At 36.6% G+C, this 19,539-nt stretch overlaps 1 protein-coding gene across 1 annotated transcript in view; it reads right to left on the minus strand.

The window, feature by feature from the left end:
• ATP6V1H (ATPase H+ transporting V1 subunit H) overlaps positions 1 to 19,539 on the minus strand; it is a 47,029-nt gene that overhangs the window by 13,374 nt on the left and 14,116 nt on the right. The window contains exons 5-12 of the mRNA XM_064706097.1: positions 16,895 to 17,008; positions 14,094 to 14,198; positions 13,005 to 13,049; positions 10,732 to 10,829; positions 9,101 to 9,293; positions 5,890 to 6,068; positions 5,002 to 5,127; positions 2,747 to 2,848 (exon numbers count right to left, since the gene is read on the minus strand). Of these exons, the coding sequence (XP_064562167.1) occupies positions 2,747 to 2,848; positions 5,002 to 5,127; positions 5,890 to 6,068; positions 9,101 to 9,293; positions 10,732 to 10,829; positions 13,005 to 13,049; positions 14,094 to 14,198; positions 16,895 to 17,008 (962 nt within the window). The remainder of the gene's footprint in view (positions 1 to 2,746; positions 2,849 to 5,001; positions 5,128 to 5,889; positions 6,069 to 9,100; positions 9,294 to 10,731; positions 10,830 to 13,004; positions 13,050 to 14,093; positions 14,199 to 16,894; positions 17,009 to 19,539) is intronic.

The following is a 19,539-nucleotide window of genomic DNA, read 5'->3' on the forward strand; positions in this document are numbered from 1 at the left end:
GATGAAGAACAGCATTATCATTCTTGCATAATGCTGCCTACAGGTACAGATCACTTCCCAGCCATGGGTTTAACCCAAAGGTCTAAACAGTGAAGAAGGTTCACAGTGAATCATGCTCCTTTTCAAGTTCCAAACATGTCCAAAACACTACATTTAGTTTCCCCTCTCCTCAACTGCTGCTTATTTTACAGAAGTAACAGAGACAGTGGAACAGCTATATATGCACATCTTCTGCAGTGACTGCTCTCCATGACACCACTGCACTAAGCCAAAACAGTGTAATTTCAAAAAAGTCTCTGGATGCTGAAGATTCAGGTTTTAACATGACCCATTTAGAGGGAGAAAGAAGACATAGCAGATAAAGACAAATGAATGCAATTTAGACTGTTATAGCAGAAAACAAATATAAAATCCACACTACTTATCTTAAAGCCCGGGTGAAAAATGGAATGCAAGTTTTTTTCTGAATCCTGAGCTAAGGAAGAGAATGGCTCTAGGTATCCATCTCTTATACACGTAAAACACAAAGCTCATGTTCATAACATTCAAGAAATTCGAAGTGTTGACCGTACATAACAATAACCTGTAGGCCACATGGAAGCTGTGCTGGCAGTCTGCATATTTTTAGTGTCAGGAAGCAACAGTGCTAAACTTTATTTCTGCTGTTACACCCTCAGAAAATGCATCTTTGTGAGCCTCATAAGAAGCCCACAGTGCTACTGTCTCAACAATTTCTTACAAAAAGTGCAATTTTAAAAGCAACTTAAAATTATTTAAGCATTGGAGAACAGCCATGAAAAAACACAGTATCTTGTTAACAAGCATTTCTTTTGTCAGACAAAGGGAAAGATTAGCCAGAACTGTAGCTCTAGGTCTCCACTGTACCCAGCAGGTGAGTCGAGGAGTTTTAGTATCCAATTTATCTCTGCAATCCTCAAAGGCTAAAGGATGATCCAGTTAGGATTTAACAATAAACACTTAACAGAAAGAAAATTATTTAGGACACCAGAATTCTTCTACTCTTCTAAACCAAGGAGCTGTATCAATTCTTGGAGTGAGTCATGCAATGAGAGAGTAAAACACCAATCACATGTGGCAGCATACACAACTATGTACCAAAAAAACATAAGAAATGGATTATTATGCTGGAATGGACACATAATCCATAGGTATTTTAAGCTTTTAGTTAGCTCCAAAATTGCTGAAGTCATATTTGGTAAGAATACACTGGATTACAAATGAAATTCTTTAAAAGTTTGTTCAATGAAACAGAAAGTTAGATAAGCCAAGTCCGTAGACAGAAAGCAGCTAAAGTATTAGAATTTGAGATAAGAATGTGGGCTAGAACAGTATGTAGGACACTTTTTATTTGCTGATGACCACTTCTTTTGAAGGCTGGCACATTGCTGAATAGGCTTAACAGCCTGGGAGCTAAGTGGAGCTGCAGTCCTAACAGCTATACATTTTCCCAACCACAGACAGAAGGATACAGGTCCTGTTTATCCACTCTGATTTCATAGCTTCAGTCCAGCAACCACATGGCCATACTAGCCCACACATTCAAGTAAATGCACGCTAACTGTTCATCCATAAATATGAATAATACAATAATTTCATACAAAGAGCAGGTCAAAGCAAGAACAGCTGACCAAAGGGATATTCTATACCATGTGGCAACATCCTCAGCACATAAAACTGGGAGGAGGAGGAAGAGGGGAACCATTCCAAGTGATGGTGTTTGTCTTTCCAAGTACCCATTATTCATGATGAAGACCTGCTTTCCCTGGGAGGGCTGAACATCTGCCTGCTCATGGGAAGCAGTGTATTAACTCCCTATTTTGCTTTACCTATTAAATTGTCTTTATCTCAACCCACTATTTTTTTCACTCTTACTTTTGTTTCTCTTCCCCCATCCTACTGTAGAGAGACCAAGTGGTTATATGGACCCTGAATTGTCATCCATTAAATCCTGTGCAGAAACCAGGAACAGACTGCTTCTTTGCTACAAAAATTAAGTCACATGTGCTTCTGTGTAAGTGATGAGCCAGTTTCCTGCAAAAACCAAAGGCTTTTTTCTGCTTCACTGGTCTCTACCTTAGAAGTGCAATTACTCAGTAAACATCTTTCCTCACAGGTTTTTAAAGCAGGAAAATATAGCAATAGCAATGTCCATGTGTATTTCAACAGGAATTCGAGTTTATCATGAACATGAAAGCTTTCGCAAAAATGAATATTTGTCTAGCTAAAACATGCTTAAATGGAAGAGTGAAAACTGAATCTGTGGATCACTGAAATTACACCAGCAATTATTTATGGAAAAAAAATTTCTCTGTAGTCTTAAGTCACAAAACAGTCTTTAGCTGGAATAGTCCATGTCTACCCCAAGTCCAGTAATTACAGTCCAATTAGTCATAGAGAGGAAAAATTATATGTTGATTAATCTCTTGATAGTTCCTCCAATTTCTTCTGGTGCCTGGCTTCTGGTTTAGTCTAAACATTGTATTCTATACTTTAATCATTGGTTCCCTTTACTGTTAAGAGACATTGAAATCTATTAAGTCAGAGATCCAGTTTGCAGTTTCTCATCTGATCTAGTATGTGTTTCCTTATCTTCCCCATAAATAAAACTTAAGCATAACCTGCATCCATTTGTAGCATATTTTAATATAAATAAGCAGAAAATGCCACAGGCACAGTACACACTCCAGCTACCTTCTAGGATAACAGCATACTGGCATTTTCCTACCGTTTCCCACGGGGATAGTGGCGTACATATTCTCCCACATCATGAGCAGCTACAGCCAGCACCTGTGGATCATCAGAAACCTCCAGAAGTTTTGTCAGGATCCTAGGAAAGAATGTGAAAAATGAAGTCCCACATTTTGGGTTGGTTCTTATTTTTTTGTTTTGGTTTTCTTATTTGTTGATGGGTTTTTAATCAGTGATAACTTAAAATAAAAAAGCCCATAAGCATAAAAATGTTTTATAAGTCACCCAAACAGTAAAGCTAGAACTTTTTCCAAACAATGCAGTTGTACTTAACAAAACTGGGAACCTGTCCTAATTAACAAAATTATTTTAAGTATTCACTAGAGTCAATTTAGTGAACTACATACACAAATACCTATAACCAAGGATTACAAAATCTCTCCTTTTTTTTACTTTGGCTCCAAGACCAACAGTTTTGAATTCTAAATAAGCTTCATTAGAAAGCAGTTCTTTCCTAACTCAAAGACTGAGATGAGAGCGATGCTCCTTGCAAATTACTCCAGTGCCACATTATTTTCATAGTATGCATAGAAACACAGAGCTGTAAGAAGCATAAAACAGTTTCTGGACTCTTAACAATGTCTGAGTTTTTTAATTAAGAAGTTAAACCACCTTTAGTGAAAAACAGCTACAAGTAACACTGCTCTCTAGACAGTAATGAGAAGGGAGGAAAATAACACAGATTATGAAGGTTAGACACAGCTGAAAAGGTTAAACATAGAGATCACTGGAAAATTAGAGTATTCTATGCTTAGTGAGATGACAAATGTGTTCTAATCAGACAAAGTTAGAAACAAGCTGAAATCAGTAGGTTAAAAATTCAACTGGAATTTAAAAAAGGAACATGCTGGTAAAATTAAATTACCAAAGCCACTGCCTGCCTCCCTAGAGGCCAGAAAGTGACAGGAAAACCACTTCTCAAATGAAAAGAACTCCTACTTTTGACAAGAAGAGGAAGCAGAAACTTGAACCATAAGACTAAGCAGAAGACACCAAAGAGCCATAAAATTATGTTGAACAAAATACAGGCCCAACATCAAGGCAGGCAATAATGCAGAAGGTAAGAAAACAATTATGTTTAACAGTACTGTGAGAGTATCAGATTTAGAAAACTAATAAGCAGGCAGATAAGGAAAAATAAAATTATATTGCTCAATGCAAATAAGGATTGTTTGTCAAATGCCTTACAAGGCAAAAAATGAAGTTCTGAGGTGCAAGAATCTCCCCCTTATATTGTGGCAGAGGGTGTTTTCTGAGGATTGGTTTGTTTGGCTGGGTGTTGAGTTTTTGGGGGATTTTTTGAGAGTTGGAGGTGTGTCAGGAACTACTGAAGATTACTGTCTTTGCAGCAGCAGAAGTGCAAGAAAGTCCCAGAATCAGGAGAAATAAATACAGCAAAACATTGTAATCACTACAGGAAATACTAAGCCTCAACATCAACTTCATGCCGTAGTTGTCAGCATCTAAAATTTTTAAGTCTATAATCCTACATATTCAACAATATGCACTCAGAGAAGAATTTATCAGAATTTTTCTAAGGTATCAGGCCAGCTGAATGCACATAAAGCTCAGGATCACCTTGCTCTAGCCATGCCTTCTAACATCTCACATGCTCCATTTGACCTCCTGATATCTGTTAGATCTGGCACTTATTAGCAAGCCCTGAACTGGAAGAACATCATGTGTTATCAGTTAATGACAAGCCAGGCATCATTTCAGGACATAGTTTCAATTTGCCAGACAGCCAGTCCTCCACTGCAAATAAATATGGGTTCAGGTTCACTTCATATAACAATCTATGTACTGCAAACACAGTCCCAACACAAAATAGACACATTGCAACAAAATGCACTGAGTCAAATTTCTCATGGAACAGTACCACAACTTTCAACTCCCAAATATCCAAGACAAAAGTTCATTACTCAGATCAACATCATCACACAACACAAATCTAAGATTAGGATACAGTAAAACATTTTTGTAATCAAATCAAACCTACATGCAAGTTAAACTAAAGATATTCCCTCTATCAAAAATACACTTTCACCAGTAAAAGCAAATAAACAGTTCTGGTTTTGAACACAGCAAACCACACATTGCAAAATAAGCAGGATGTTATGACTTGCTTTCATTCTTGACTTTGTGTTAAAATGTAAAACCTTTATTAGAGTCTGGTCCATTTAAACACAGAAAATATTAAAGGATCACATTATTCAAGACTTGAAAACTTACTTGAGCAGTTCATAATTCTTCTCATTTAGTCTTACAGCATTCTCCCGCCAAAACTTCTCAGATTTGTGCACAGGACTCCACTCCAGTCTTCCTGATTTGAGCTCAGAGCTGTATTCATCAAAGGAGCTGCAACACAAAATCTAAATGAGATACTGGCCAAGCTTCTACAAACTCTTTGAAGCATATGCCCAAGCCTGTCCCTAACAAAGCTGGAGCTCTAATTGCTATGACACATTTGGAAGTCAGTGTATGCAGAATATGAGAATTGTTCCCGGTCTCACCATTTGGTAAGCAAGAAAATGCATGAGAGGCAAGAAGAAAAATTTGTTTTCAAACACAACCTTCTATCCACCCCAAAATACCATTCCCAAGAAATAAATTTAAAAAAAAAATTTAAAACCCAGCCAGGCAAATGCAACATTTGGAATTTAATTCTCTGTTTTGCTAAATAAAATAAAGGATTTCAGTCTACCTTCCATCCACTTAAACCTTTGACACGACCTACAATATGCACTTCAATTTAGGCACAAGACCAAGAACTAGGCAAGCACTAGCAAAAACTTGAGTTAATCTGGACAGTAGAAATTATTCCAATCAGGTAGACTTCAGTTTTGACTGGAAATCCTTTAAGATCACTATCAAGTTCTTTAACAATTTCTCAGTTACAAAGATCACATTTATAAGTGAAGACTTATTTTCTATTTATTTTCTATTCAACCTCTAAATGCTGACATACAATAGGAAACTAACAACCAGCACATCTCTGTATGCTCTTGCTAAATAGCATTTACATATCATAATTCTGTAGATATTTTAGCCTTAAAAAGAAAAAGGTTCTACCAACATTCACATAACTGCATTTTTTAAAGTGCACACTGCAAAGCATACCTAAGGTCCTGCACGCTCTCACCAAGCTTGTCCAGTAGAAATTTGATATCTTCACTGATGTCTTCATCATCATATTTCTGCTGATCCAAATTCTCTAGCTGCTTTAAAACCTTGCACTGAATCATGGCAAGAGCATATTCCTGGCGAGTTTCTCTCTCAGTAGACTTCTCTAACAAATTCTACAGAAGTAAAGATGTATTTATTTTGTTTAAGAACAGACTACTTTGAAACAAAGCAGTATTTTAAAGAAATACTCTTACTGGAACTTTTTTCATTACTAAATGACAAAATTGACCACTTCCTGAAAGAATCTCTTTCTTCAATAATATAAAGTACTAATTCACCTGTTTTGAATATTTTCCACATGAAACTGAGGTGACTACAAATACTATTCAAAGAAAAAGGACAGGCTTATATCTCAAATACCAGAACTTCCACCATAAACAGCCACTTTTATCTTGGATTACCATTTTAGCTTTCTGTGCAGCAATAGCATAAGGCAGAGAGCCTTTAAAAAAAATAACCTGAAGTCTTCTTTCCAAATCAAAGTTACCATCTGATCAGCTCTTTTCAAGTTTGGGAATATTCCAACTAGACATTTTTATTTAAAGATAAGCTTGTTGGTAAGATTGGAAGTATAAGAACAGAATACAGCAGTCAAGTTCCAATATCATTTAGTCATTACATTTCTACTCATTTTTATCAGCTTTCAATTATATTTTTCAATTGGAGCTGGCCACCTGCATTTTTTGATAAAGCTGAAAACATGAATTTCATATAAAAGACAAAGTCCTTAATAAACAGAACAGGTGTTCATATAAATAGGATTTAACATCTGCCAAAAATAAGCAGTGAAACTATATAGAAGGAATTTGACTGCATCACTCTTGTGACAGAACTATTACACTTAAGGTTCTTTTATATCAGACATCCTATTAGTTACTGAAGCAGAAAACTGCAAATCAATTTTAAAACTTGAAAACTAAATCTAAATCATATTACTGCTTTTAATGGCCATATATAATTAGCTTTAATGTGCAAAAAAAAAAAAAGGCACCCCAGTTTCTACTTCAGTAAGTTAAATAAAAGGTAATTCACAGAAAGTAATGCTAATTAGAGTTAAAACTGCTAATGAGAGCAAATGGAAAAATAATGAACCTTGAATAAGACAATTCAACAGGTTCAAGGAGCAGGTGGATAAAGGTTCCAAAGAACTCCTAGTTAAGATAATTGCAAGCAATGTGGAAGCTATTCCAAATATTATTACCTATCTCATACCATAGTGAGATGCTCAAGCTTTTCATAGTGAATTTGAAAGGATATGTTAACAAAGTAAAAATACAAATATATGACTATATAGAATGGATCAGTAAACCATTCAGTAATAAAATCCAAAATCTTAAGGAATAAGACTAGCTCTAGGAATGAAACAGATGTAAAAGGGGACAAAAGTATGAAAAATGAGGGGATAAAATAAAAGGCAGAGAAAACAGTAAATTCAAAGAGAGAGGAGTGCCCAATACTTGTTGCTTTATATAAAAAAATGTTACATTTGCAGTTATATACTTCAGGCACTTAACTTGATAAAAAAGTGAAATATGTCAACTTAGGAGAAGTAATAGAGAGGACATCCAAGCTGCCAAGACTCATGAAGCACTTTCCATAATGCACAGACAGATTAGGGAATCATCAAGCCTAGTCTTTTATTCAATTCCCCCCCCCAGAAACTGCGGCATCTCATACAGGACAAGGACTACTTTTCCTGCTACCTATATTAATTTTGTTTCAGAACTCACAGCTCTGATGTCTAATTTCTAATCTATTATGTTCCTGGCTGCCAGTTAACAACTCATCTTCGTGCCAACACAAGTCCTTAATGTTGGAGAAAGGAAACAGCTAAGTTACAACCCCCCAAGCCTGTAACAGAAACAACTTATTCTTTCTTAGCCCTAATTTTAAAAAAACTTTAGCTTCATTTTTGTCTACTCTTGCAAAACACAGTTGATCTAAGAACTAGCAATTATTTCTCCTATTCTTTATGACCTCAAAATAGGAAGAAACTGGATATGAACTGCTGAGCTTCTCAGCTTCTTTTTCTCTTTTAATTTTTTTTCCAATTTGTCTTGCTGTATGTCCCTGCTTAATCCTAATATAAAGATCTTTAAGAACACTACAAGATCTAGAGATTAAGAAGAGTAAGAATATAGTAAGAATATATAGTAAGAATAGCTCCTACTGAAGATTTCATACCACTGTTCTCCTTCAACAAGAAAAACAGCAAATTCTTATGCTCCGCTTTATCCAGAAATATTTCAGTGGCAGATGTTTCCAGATAGAGACAGAGTAAGCACCTTCACACAGCTTATCATTGCTAATCAGCAAATCAGTAATCAACAGTTTCCCTCTCCCCATTCTAATGTGCTTGCAACACTTACTATTGGAACATTCAGAAAACAAACAGCTTCCAAGACCTGCATTTCCTACTCAGGAATACCAAGTGCTGCTTGAAAACAGCATTACAAAGTTGTTACAGCTTTCCTGTATTACTCACAAGACATTGGTAAGCAGGCACATAAAACTAGTAGCATCCATGAACCTAAAATGGTACTCTCATAGTGAAAACATCAAGCCTAGGAACTCAATTCTTCCTTATTATCTCATATAGGACCAGGAATTTTCAGGTAATGAAGACACAGTAATTCAATCACTCGTACATGGATATTCTCATCTGCCTTTACAGAGCCACCAAGGAAAGGTTTTTGGACTAGTAAATAAAAATAAGTTCTCAGTTGGACAAACATATGCATTCAAAATAATACTTTGTTAATTAAAACTTCATAAGGTAAAATTTATCAGCTATTAATAACTCCAGGGTTTTACAGTAGTACCAGTAGGAAAAAACCTTGAATTAAATAAGAGAAATCACTAGTGCCTGTGTTAACATTGGTTGTTTTAGTCAATCTTATTTTCAGAAGGCATTGAATAGCAGATACCTATTACTAGTAATAGCCTGTATTACTAATAATAGCCTGTATATTACCTGTAGCAAACACTGAAGGTAACAAAAAGAAAAAGAAAAAGAGAAAAAAACCCCAAAAACAAACAGAGTTAAGCTTGCAATCAGCTTACTGATATGGTCCAGCAGAAATAACTGTTCATCAGCAACATGTGAGACCTAGGACTCTGTGAGGGAATCACAGCAGGTACTCACCCGAAATGCGGCGAGGATGATCCTGGTTACTTTCTCTTTGACAGATTCCTGAAGAATATCCGACAGCACGGGGACAATATTGTACCGACGAAGATATTCACACATTTGAGGGCTAAATGCCAGCAGCCACACACAGAAAATCATCTGATACTGCAGCTGAAAACCGCATTTGTTGCTCAAGACACCCATGATGCTAAAAAATTGACATAGTACACATTTAATTTTTAAATAATGACTACATAGGTTGCATTGCTCCAATCTGACATGGTAAAAGAAATGGTAACACAAACTTATTGGAAAGAGCTGCTGAGGATGAGCATACAACACACACTTCACAGTAACCTGCATCACTATTTATCATTGTATAAGCAGTTTGTTCAGAAAGCCATCTTTTAAAGAGATGGTTTTTTTACATTAGCCTTAAAGCCACAAAGCAGCTTTTTACATTTGAACTGATGTGGTACTGTATCCATCTTCCGGTTAACCAATACAGTTTTTCTACTGGTATGTTTAAAGCATTATTTGTCATTCTGGAAGAAACAGAGAAATCTCAGCTACTCCTTCATACTTAAGAAGAAATAAATGGAACAAAATCTACACAAATTGAACCTCATTCCTTAATTGTACTTGTCCACGGGAGTGTCTGAAATGAGCTGAAGTATTCATTATTTAACAGCAAATTCTCAGAAAATGGCTCATAGATACAAATATACAAAGTACTGCTAGAAAAATAATAGCACCCCTTCAAGATCTTCAAGAAGACATCATGCAGAAGGTTTGCTCAGCTGAAGTTTTGAAAATTTAATAAGCAATTTACAGGTCAATTTTGAAATACATAACTCAATTTAAAATTTAAAAAAATAATCTACATTCAAAATCATTCTTATCAACTTTAAGACCAGTTCAAACATGGTGAAACACAGGCTTATTGTAATGCTTTAATACTTGATTAAAAAGCTTCCTTGGTTTCAGCAGTGTCACCTTGACACACAGGAACATCACCTGAAATTTTACTTCAGTAGGAATTTTGACTTTTCTCCATTTCAGTGTAAAGGGATATTTTTCATTAAAGTGGAAATTATGTACCAACCATCCCCAGTAGAGGCATAGATGGCAGAAAAATTATTTATCAGCAAGCATTTTTTAAATAAGATTAGTGCTGAAATCCTAGCCTAATGCAAAGCTATTTATTAGGAGAATTGGATAAAAGAGTGACCTACTTGAAGCCATATATGGAAAAAAAATTAGTCTTAGCTCTAGAAAATGTTTCTCCTTTCACTAATATTTTCAGACAGAACAATTCCAAACTCAAAGACTAGGATGATTAGCAGAAACTCATTTTGTTAGTCCTTGTTCTACTAAAAAATAAACAGAAGATCTTCAGCTGAAGACAAATGGTTATATTCCTGTTCAGATACATACTTAAGCAGCTCTTCTTGAACAGGGAAGTTGCATCAATGCCTCAACAGTGCAAGTTTCATTTGTCTATTTGACTCTGTTAATGTTTGAAAACAAATATCTTTTGTAGGCAGAGCAGCTGTCTATTACAAGAGAGTTCTATTGCAATAAAGGTCACTGGGGAATGCACTACTAAACACATGTATATCCATATAAATGGAATAGGTGCTCACCAATTCACTCCATCTGCTTCTACCCATGCAAAGCGGTATTCATTGACCCTGAGCATCAGCTGCAGACATCCAGCAACACACTGTACATACTGGGAACTCTGGGTGAAAAGAACAACACTTCTTACCAGAAGAGTCAGGTAGTAAGAGCTGAAGTACAGTTTCCCTAATTATGCTTTACTGGCATAAAAGGAGAGAGTTCTGAATATTAAAGAAGTGTTATGCAAGCAATACCACTTTACATTATCAGAATATTTGAACATGCCTTCCTTCAGTATCTATGAATGAAAGCTGTCTTCTGTTTGAATAAAGTTGCCAGAGCATGTTTTTCTCTCTTCTTACTCAATTGTCAGCTTTACCTTCACTAATTCTAATCATACATTAATCAGATATGCTGCTGATAAAATCTTGTTTGCTTTTTTCCTCCCTATAAGCCTTTTCCTTGAAATTCTCACAGCAGCTCGCTCACATAATACAAACTCAAACCTTTCAAACATTTAATGAAGTACAGAAGTTAGGCAATCCCATATGAAAACAAAGGAGGCAATAAACAGAATTGAAAATAAAGAGTAACTCATTCTGTGTCTCTCACGAGAGATTTAAGCCTTTTATGTAAAAGCTAAGTCTGTGCATCTAGGCTCAAATCATCTAGAAGATCAATTTCCCTGTGAAAGTATTCATTTTCACACTCCATGCAAATAAAACAGCTACAAACACACAGACAGCTCTCCCACTCCAAATAATGCATTAATTTATCTGGATCACCAACCCATTGAACTTGGAGTTTTCTTTTTAAAGAGTCTGTCAAAAAAGCATTGTCTTCCGACACCATTATAATTGAAATGTCATAATAAGATTCCAGTTCTCATTTCCTGTATAAAATGCTACAACTGCATCTCTAATTTACTCTGAAATTAGCTAGGACCTGCTTGAAAATCCTGCATAAGCTAGATCAGAATTCAAACACTAACGAAGTTAAGACAATACTTACCCACTTTAATTACCTAAAACATATTTGCACTCTGCTGCTCTGGGTCCCTGCCATGGCACAGTACATCCATGCAGTGCCACAGTGCAATGAATACTGATTTCTGAGCACGTCAGAAGGGCTCATGGCTTCACAGTAAGTGCTGCTGTGTGCTGCAGAACTATATATTCTTTTATGGCTGTATGACAAAAGGCTGTCAGTCTAACGACACCTAACGCTATGGAACACAGATCTGCGCATGAAATACTGAAATATTTCAATTTATATGCTCAGGCCATTGTTTTATGCCCTACCCATAGTCATGAACAACACTCTGGCATATTTTCTACTTTAAACCCCAGGTGGGCTTAAAGTAGAAAAAAACCTCCTTTAAACCTCTTCCTGTAGAGGAGGTTTCTCCTCTACAGGAAGCTAACACTTTCAAGCCATGACTACACTTTGAAGAACAACAAATCCCAAGTTAAATCTTCTGAGAAACTGTGACCACTTTCAATTTTGATTGCAAAATGAACAAAAGACCAAACTGAATTGTACTCCATGTTCAAGAGCTATGATCAACTGCCTCATCGTGCCACAACACCACAGAAAATCCAGTCAGGGTGATCATTTGCATTTGTTATACTGCCTCAGTTCATTTCCAAGCCCAGCAGCTTTTACATCTACAGAAAATTTGGTATTTAAAAAAATGTTGATGCTAAAAGGACAGTCTGCTTTCCTCTGAATTCAAGCTACTCAGATATGAAAAGCTTACAGCTTTGAAAGCACTCCTGCAATTTCATGCTACAGTGGTTTATGGGCAGTATCAGCTTTAATATCTGATGTGCCCTTTTCTGAGTTCTGCACAGCACAACAGCCAAAAGCTTCTCAGTTTCAGGTTTCTTCAACAAGTCCAACAGCTCAGTGGTAAACAGACAGTACTGAATCACAGAATCATTTGGGCTGGAAAAGACCTCTAAGATTACCAAGTCAGGGACTTAAAACTGTTTGAATATTAAATTAATTTTATATAATTTTTTCAAGTTTTAACAAAGAGAATCCTAGACACATCAACAGCTTTAACAAGACAAACTAACTTGTAAAATATACACTTCCACTGCCAATATTCTATGTGAAATGAAGTGCTTAAAAATACTTTTGTTTCTTGGCGCCATCACCTGGCACTCTGCTGCACAGTTCTGATTCCAAGTACTTCTTATCACTGGCACCAGAAGAGATCTGCACCTTAATCCAAGGAGTGAACATCACCTGCCCAAAATAGCAGATTGACAGATTTCAAAGATATACTCACATCACTTGTGGAGACTGCTCCTGAATCCCCTGTACCACGTAGTTTCTAGGAAAAAAAAAAAAGTTTCAAATCAGAGTTGTTCTTCACCCTTAAGGAACAGCTGTTACCAAGTTTCCTTCAGTTCTCCAATCCTTCTAGTCATTAAAAAAAAAAAAATTAGAATCTATTTGATATTTTTCCTGCTTAATATATTAACCTAATATACTGTACTGATTTCCCACACACACTTCTTGTCTAGAAGAACAAGCTTGGAACTGATCTGGTACATCAACATTTTTAATGATTTAAGTGTGGATTTATTCAAGACTTTTTTTTATCTTAGAATTTGAAAACTGTACTCTTGCACCTTTCAGAAGGAAACTCCAACTTAAAGATTCTCATTCCAGAGGGGAAAAAAAAATTCTTTTTTAATAAGCCCGGTTTAGAAAACTATGAAAAATATTCCATTAATAAACCTACTGAATGATTCTTGGCTCTCCAGAATCCACTTCTACTACAGCACTAAGAGGAATGAGTGACAAATCACTGTGTTTTGAAGGAAAAATGTCCAGAAATTAATGCAAAGGAGAATGATTCATCTTTGAAGGACAAGCCAGAAGTTCATGGTTCAAATAGAACCAATACTATAAAAACACTATCCAAGTAGATTGGAATTTATTCAGTTTCAAGACACAGGACTAAAAGTAAAGGCTTTGTACTACAGTAAACTGGAAAAAGGTTTTGATATTCAATTTCTGCTGCCATGTTACTTTTCTTCCCAGCAAAAAACTCTGATAATCAAAATAGTAGAGGCAAGACAACAAACTCTCATCTCATATTTTCTCAGTGTCCAGAAGTGGTAACCAACAGAAAAGGCAAAAATATTTATTATTAATTTACATTTCAAGGACTGGAGTAAAACACTTAAAATACTAAGCTAAAAATTAAGTGCTTGAATAAAGAATATTTAGCTTTAAAATGACAAAGTAAAATATCATTTAAAAAAAAAACAAAACCAAAAACATACCTCTTCTTTGCACATTTATACACTCATATTCTTTAGAAAGTTTCCAAAGTTACTATGAAATTTAAACAAAAGCAGCTTCTTACCTGTGAACTAAGCTGAGTTTTAATCCAGTTGAAATAGTAATTCAAGTCACTGCCTTCCATAAGCTCCCTCCCCCAAGCAGCCAGTTTGGCAATAATTCTTGCTGCCTGAAAAAGAATGTAATAAACCAATTTTTCAAACACAGCAATTTCAGAATTCAGTGAGAAGTTCTCTAAACTTTGGAAACCAGTTTTAGATAAAAGTTAGTCCCTTACAGAAATCTACCTGTTTTCTATGTAGGGGACACTTTGTGCCTGTTACCAGTTACTTGCAGCTATTGAAGTTCACAAGGCACCAGTGAAGAACTCGGAAGGAGATGGAGGGAAGCTGTCGATGGGCTACTGCTGTAGGACACTACTAGTTAGAAATCAATCAAAAGCAAGACACTTGGTGGCCTAACACATGCAGGCTTGATTTAAGCAATGTGGCATATGCCAGTACAAATGGTAACATGGTATTGAAGGTTTTTTGTACTTAAACTGAAGGAAGTCATCTTCAAGAAGGGAGAAGCTTCAAGCCCAGAAAAAGAAGAGTGGAAAAGTAAAATGGAGAGTACAATTTAAGAATGAAGTTGGGGAATAACAATGTGGTAAGGTTAAGAATTTTCATTATGCCTATGACTTTAAGAATACTTAAACAAGAGTATATTTCTACATCAGACTTTCCAAATTATATTTGAAGTAAATCTACACTGCAGCCTGCAGTTAATTTGCAAAAGCATTTGAGCCATCTTACATATAAAGAGACAGTGCAACCAAGAAATTACTGAAGCAGGGCTTCATTTGCATGCACACAGTTCCATGATGCAGTGAGGACACTATTCCAGCCACCTTTCCACCTTACTGCATTCACATGTGCAGCAGCACCACCACCACTGATTGTAGAGGGATTACAAGTATGAGTCTGGAACAAGAATTGCTACATTAAAATGTGTCAGATCCCCTTCTTAATGCAAGTAAGTCACCCTAAAAAAATCCCTCCAGCTTTAAAACACAAGATATTAGCTCTCTAGTCAACAATTCCTCTGAGTTAAAACTGCTATCTGGCTCCTGAATGAGAGACCATTTATGCTTAGCAGAATTTGAGCGTACACAGAGGATGAGTATTTTTATCTGTCTCATCAGATGTAATGATGCGGCATCAAAAAATCTTCCAGAGTGCATAGTAAGGAGAAAAATAAAATAAACCCAACAAAAATCACACAATCCTAAAATTTGTGTTTAAAAACATTCATGTGCTTTAAAAAAACATGCACTGTACTAAAAGGTAAAGTAGGCAGGAAACTTAAATAGTGTCCACTTTAAGTGGATTCTCTTCACATAAGATTCTCTGTGTCTTGTCAAGTTATTTGTACATTTTTGCAGTACCTAGAGAAAACAATATCTGAATAACACAAATCTGAGTAGAGAAATGCTAACCATCAAAATTTCTATACCATATGTTTAAAAAACACCATTCCAGGGAGACAAAATAGTTTGCACTGCAAGGGTCTAAAAATTATGCTTTACCTGCCTATTTGGGCAGTCAGCATCGTCTGACTGCTCAAACTGCAGTTTTGCAGGATGGGTCATCAGTAGCACTACCACCAAAATATCACAAAACAAACTGCACTGGCCAATAAAGAACCCCAGCCACCTCCTCCCTCAGATACATCAAGAAAACTGATTCACATCCATGCAGTCAACCTCATTAAATAAATAAACAAATCAAGCCTGACATTTTTCTCGAGAACAAGCCAGCTCACTGTTCAAGTTGCAGTACAGCCCCAAACACAGTTGCACTGGCCACACACCAGGGCAAACAGCATGGCTTGCTTGGTGTCCTGGAATCCTTGCACCAGTTCTGCCCCCACAGCCTAAATGGAGACCAGATGGTGGGTTTCTAGTTTGAGTCTCTGATTTGACTCTACCATATCATTCCAGCACAAACATATGCAGGGTAGAAAAATTCACAGCTGTGCAGTTTTCTCTTCCTCAAGCCATAATATAAGTTTCACTGTTGGAAACTGAGGTGTCCACTAGGAATTTACAGTAATACAAATGTATTTTTGGCCCACAAGAAAAAAAAAACTGCTGAGATGAAATATCCAGTTCTCACCACTGACAACAGAAGAATATTAAGATTCTAGAAAAGCTACTCCATATACAGGAGCAGCAAACAGTAGTAGTAGTCAAAGCACAGCAGAAACAATACACTGCACATGGCTGTGGGTTTGGTTGGGATGGACTTAATTCTCTTCATAGCAGTCCATATGATGCTGTGGTCTAGACTGGTGTCCAAAACAGTGCTGGGAATGTGTCAGTGTTTTAGCTGCTGCTGAGCAGCACTGGAACAACATCAAGTACTTCTCTGTTTCTCACTCTACACTTCCAGTGAGTCAGCTGATAAACTGAGCATATAACAAAATAAGGTTCATCGAGGTAAAGGTATTTCCTTAGCACAAGATGAGAATTTAAATTCTAATATTTTACAGCATTGAATGGCAGTTGTGATTAAAGATTTTCAGGTATGTTTTACTGTACTTATTGTTCTGAAGTCCCTGCTTTTCTGAATTTTTAAAACTTGCCCAGAAATAAACCAATGCCAATCTCCCAGAAATAAACCAATGCCAGTTAACAATGTAACTTAGCTTTTTAAAATGTGGTTAGGTGACACTTATATTAAGAATGACTCATCCAGACTGCAAGAAGAAACCTTTCCAGTCCAGGCAGAAGTTTAGTTTCAAATTCCAAAACCTCCTGAAGAAAAAGAGAACCAGCATTTTTCTCTACCATCTTCAGAGACAGATTCATTTAAAACTTACCATATGCACAGTGAAGAGATCTTGTCGATTCAACATTGGCAGAAAATAGGACCATGCAGTGTTTTTACCACGTTTTGCATAATCAAAGAAGATGCAAACACGCTGATGATTTTCCTGTAAAAATTGAGAGAGGAAAAGATGACAGAGTTGTAAAAGCATTTGACATAAAGCAGCTATTTGCTCCTTGGTATGTTGGCATAGATTATCAGAGTGTATCCTGGCTTATAAGAGCCCACAGAAACTCTTCAGTTATACTGAAGAGTTTCTTGTGGATACAGCTCATTTCAGCACTAAGACTGGAGATTTGGGGTGGAGGAAACAAACCTTGAAGCCTCAAGTATCCCAGTACTGCAATACCTGCTTAAGCAAACCACATATTCTTCTGAACATGCAAGTGGAGTAAGGCAAATGAGAAATAAGATAAATGCTGTCATTTTTTAAGAATGACACTACTCTTCATCTAACCAATTATGCTTGTTCAAAGTCCACACAAAGTTTTCAATGTACTGCTACTTCCACACAAGAGCCTGTTGTTCAACTTCTGCAAGTGAAACCTTAGGGGTGTAAATGAGCCTTTCCATTCCTCTCAATGGGGAATCAGCTCTTCTCTCCTAGATCAGGCTGCAGCTGATTCAGCAGTTATCTCAGGCAACCTGCATATCTATAAGAGGACACTGCCACCAGAAGTCTGTTCTCCAGGGCTCCTACCCTGAGCCATAGAGACCACAACTACCTGAGTCTGGGCACTAGGGACAGCCTCTTCAAGTATTTTCCCCAATAACCCCTATGTAAAGCAGCTATTACAGTTCTCTTTACAGTAGGCCAGAGAACAGGCCATACAATCATGAAGGAGAAAATCTCTGCTGTTTCTTAATAGCCTAGAATATAGACAGACAGTCCCAAAAAAATCTCAAAGTTTGAATTCTTGCTTTTCCTCAAGCATTTCCATATGCATTCCAGTCAGGCTTCCTGGTGGATTGGAAGTTTTCTTTCTGAAGAGATGTCTCCCCATTGAAGTCAAACTACTACCACTAAGTACACAACTACTATCAAGATAGGCAAATGAGAAAACTCACAAAAAGACAGTATCTCAGTCTCCACTGTGCAGACATTTTAATTTTCAAACTCCCTTAGCTAGAAAGGCTTTTCTCCATCAATTCTGCACCCTGTTATTAACTCTAGGGATGAAGAACCAGCTAGGCAAGCCTCTTTGCTGGAATATGATCCATTAAGCACAAGACAACCCAAATGTATTCATGATTCAAACAGTGGCATCTTACGAAGCCTTAGAGCTTCAACCAATTCCTTGAAAGTAACAGTCCTTTCCTGAAAAAACAAGTTCTCTCACTTTTACTTTTCCGATTCTCTTCCCCATTCCCCTGCTGCAGGAGTGAGTGAGTGGCTGTGTGGTGCTCAGCTGCCAGCAGTATTATATACAACAGCATTGCATCACACAGGCTGCAAATTGCTGCCCTGATCACTGGCTGGGGAAGCTCAGGTGGCACCAGTTATCTCCCAGTTATAACCCTGACAGTGATCCATTCTCTACATAAAAAAGCATCCAGAAATGTTCTCAAAATTTGATGTAAAAATTATGAAATAAATAAAAGTAACATCTCAGGAACACAGAGCCTTTGGTGGAGAGTTTTTACTCTGTGAGCACTTGCTTGATGAGAAATGGCAGTTTGATCAAATAAATCACTGTTAGCATCTGAATGTGCTAAACAGTCTAGCTAAGAAGGATCAAAACTTACCAGATCAATGAGTTCAGTTTACAACATTACTAAGGAGGAGACAGACAAGTCTGGAAGCAGAAATGTTGAAATAATTTCAATATGCTGTCAGTCAGAAGACTTGTCTGGTTTGCTATTAAGGTGCAGGATCAAGACAGAAGGGAAGGAGTGGAAAACTCCCCATGGCCCTGAAATATGTAGTGTTGCACTTTCCTAGGAAACTACTGACTACACTAATGAAAAGAAAATTCTGAAGCTCTCGCATCAACAGTTGAATAATTTAGTAGCTGTCATTTCTGAAGAAGCATAATGAAGTTCAGGAGATACTGCTACCTGCACCAACTAGAGTGAAGGTTCTTAGAGATTTCATAAGTAACAGACTGTGCAGTGTGATGAGGTCACTAATCCAAAGAAATTGTTTCAAGAATTTATCACATGAAGAGAGTAAGAAATGTTTCCTCAAGGATGGCAATATGCTAACACTTTCCACCTTCTGAAGTAAGCAGAAGGGTGATAATCTTATATGGTAAACACAACACTAATTTCATGTTTGCCAGTGTTCAAAATAAATCTTTCTTACAAAGGTCATCAAATCAGTAAGTAGAACTGCTGGAACAATCCTAGACACCCAAGTAAGCTTTTGGTGAGCTCAAAACAGAGTTGACATAATTTTTACTACTTCACAAGCAAAGAACAGAAAGATAATAGAAGCACCACAGTCAGTTATTATCAGACAAAAGCTGAATTCTGCTATCTGCGATAGTTTTTGAAAGTTCCAGCTGTCAAAAGCAGCTTCAAATATTATTTGTTCATCTCATGAAACTGCAACAAACATACTTTCTCAAGGCAAAATTTACTTGGAGTCAAGGCCATGTCCTTGAACAATTTCTTGCTTAAAATCTTTGAATGTAC

The sequence above is a fragment of the Zonotrichia leucophrys genome, chromosome 2, assembly GCF_028769735.1.
Source record: "Zonotrichia leucophrys gambelii isolate GWCS_2022_RI chromosome 2, RI_Zleu_2.0, whole genome shotgun sequence".
Taxonomy (NCBI): Eukaryota; Metazoa; Chordata; class Aves; order Passeriformes; family Passerellidae; genus Zonotrichia; species Zonotrichia leucophrys.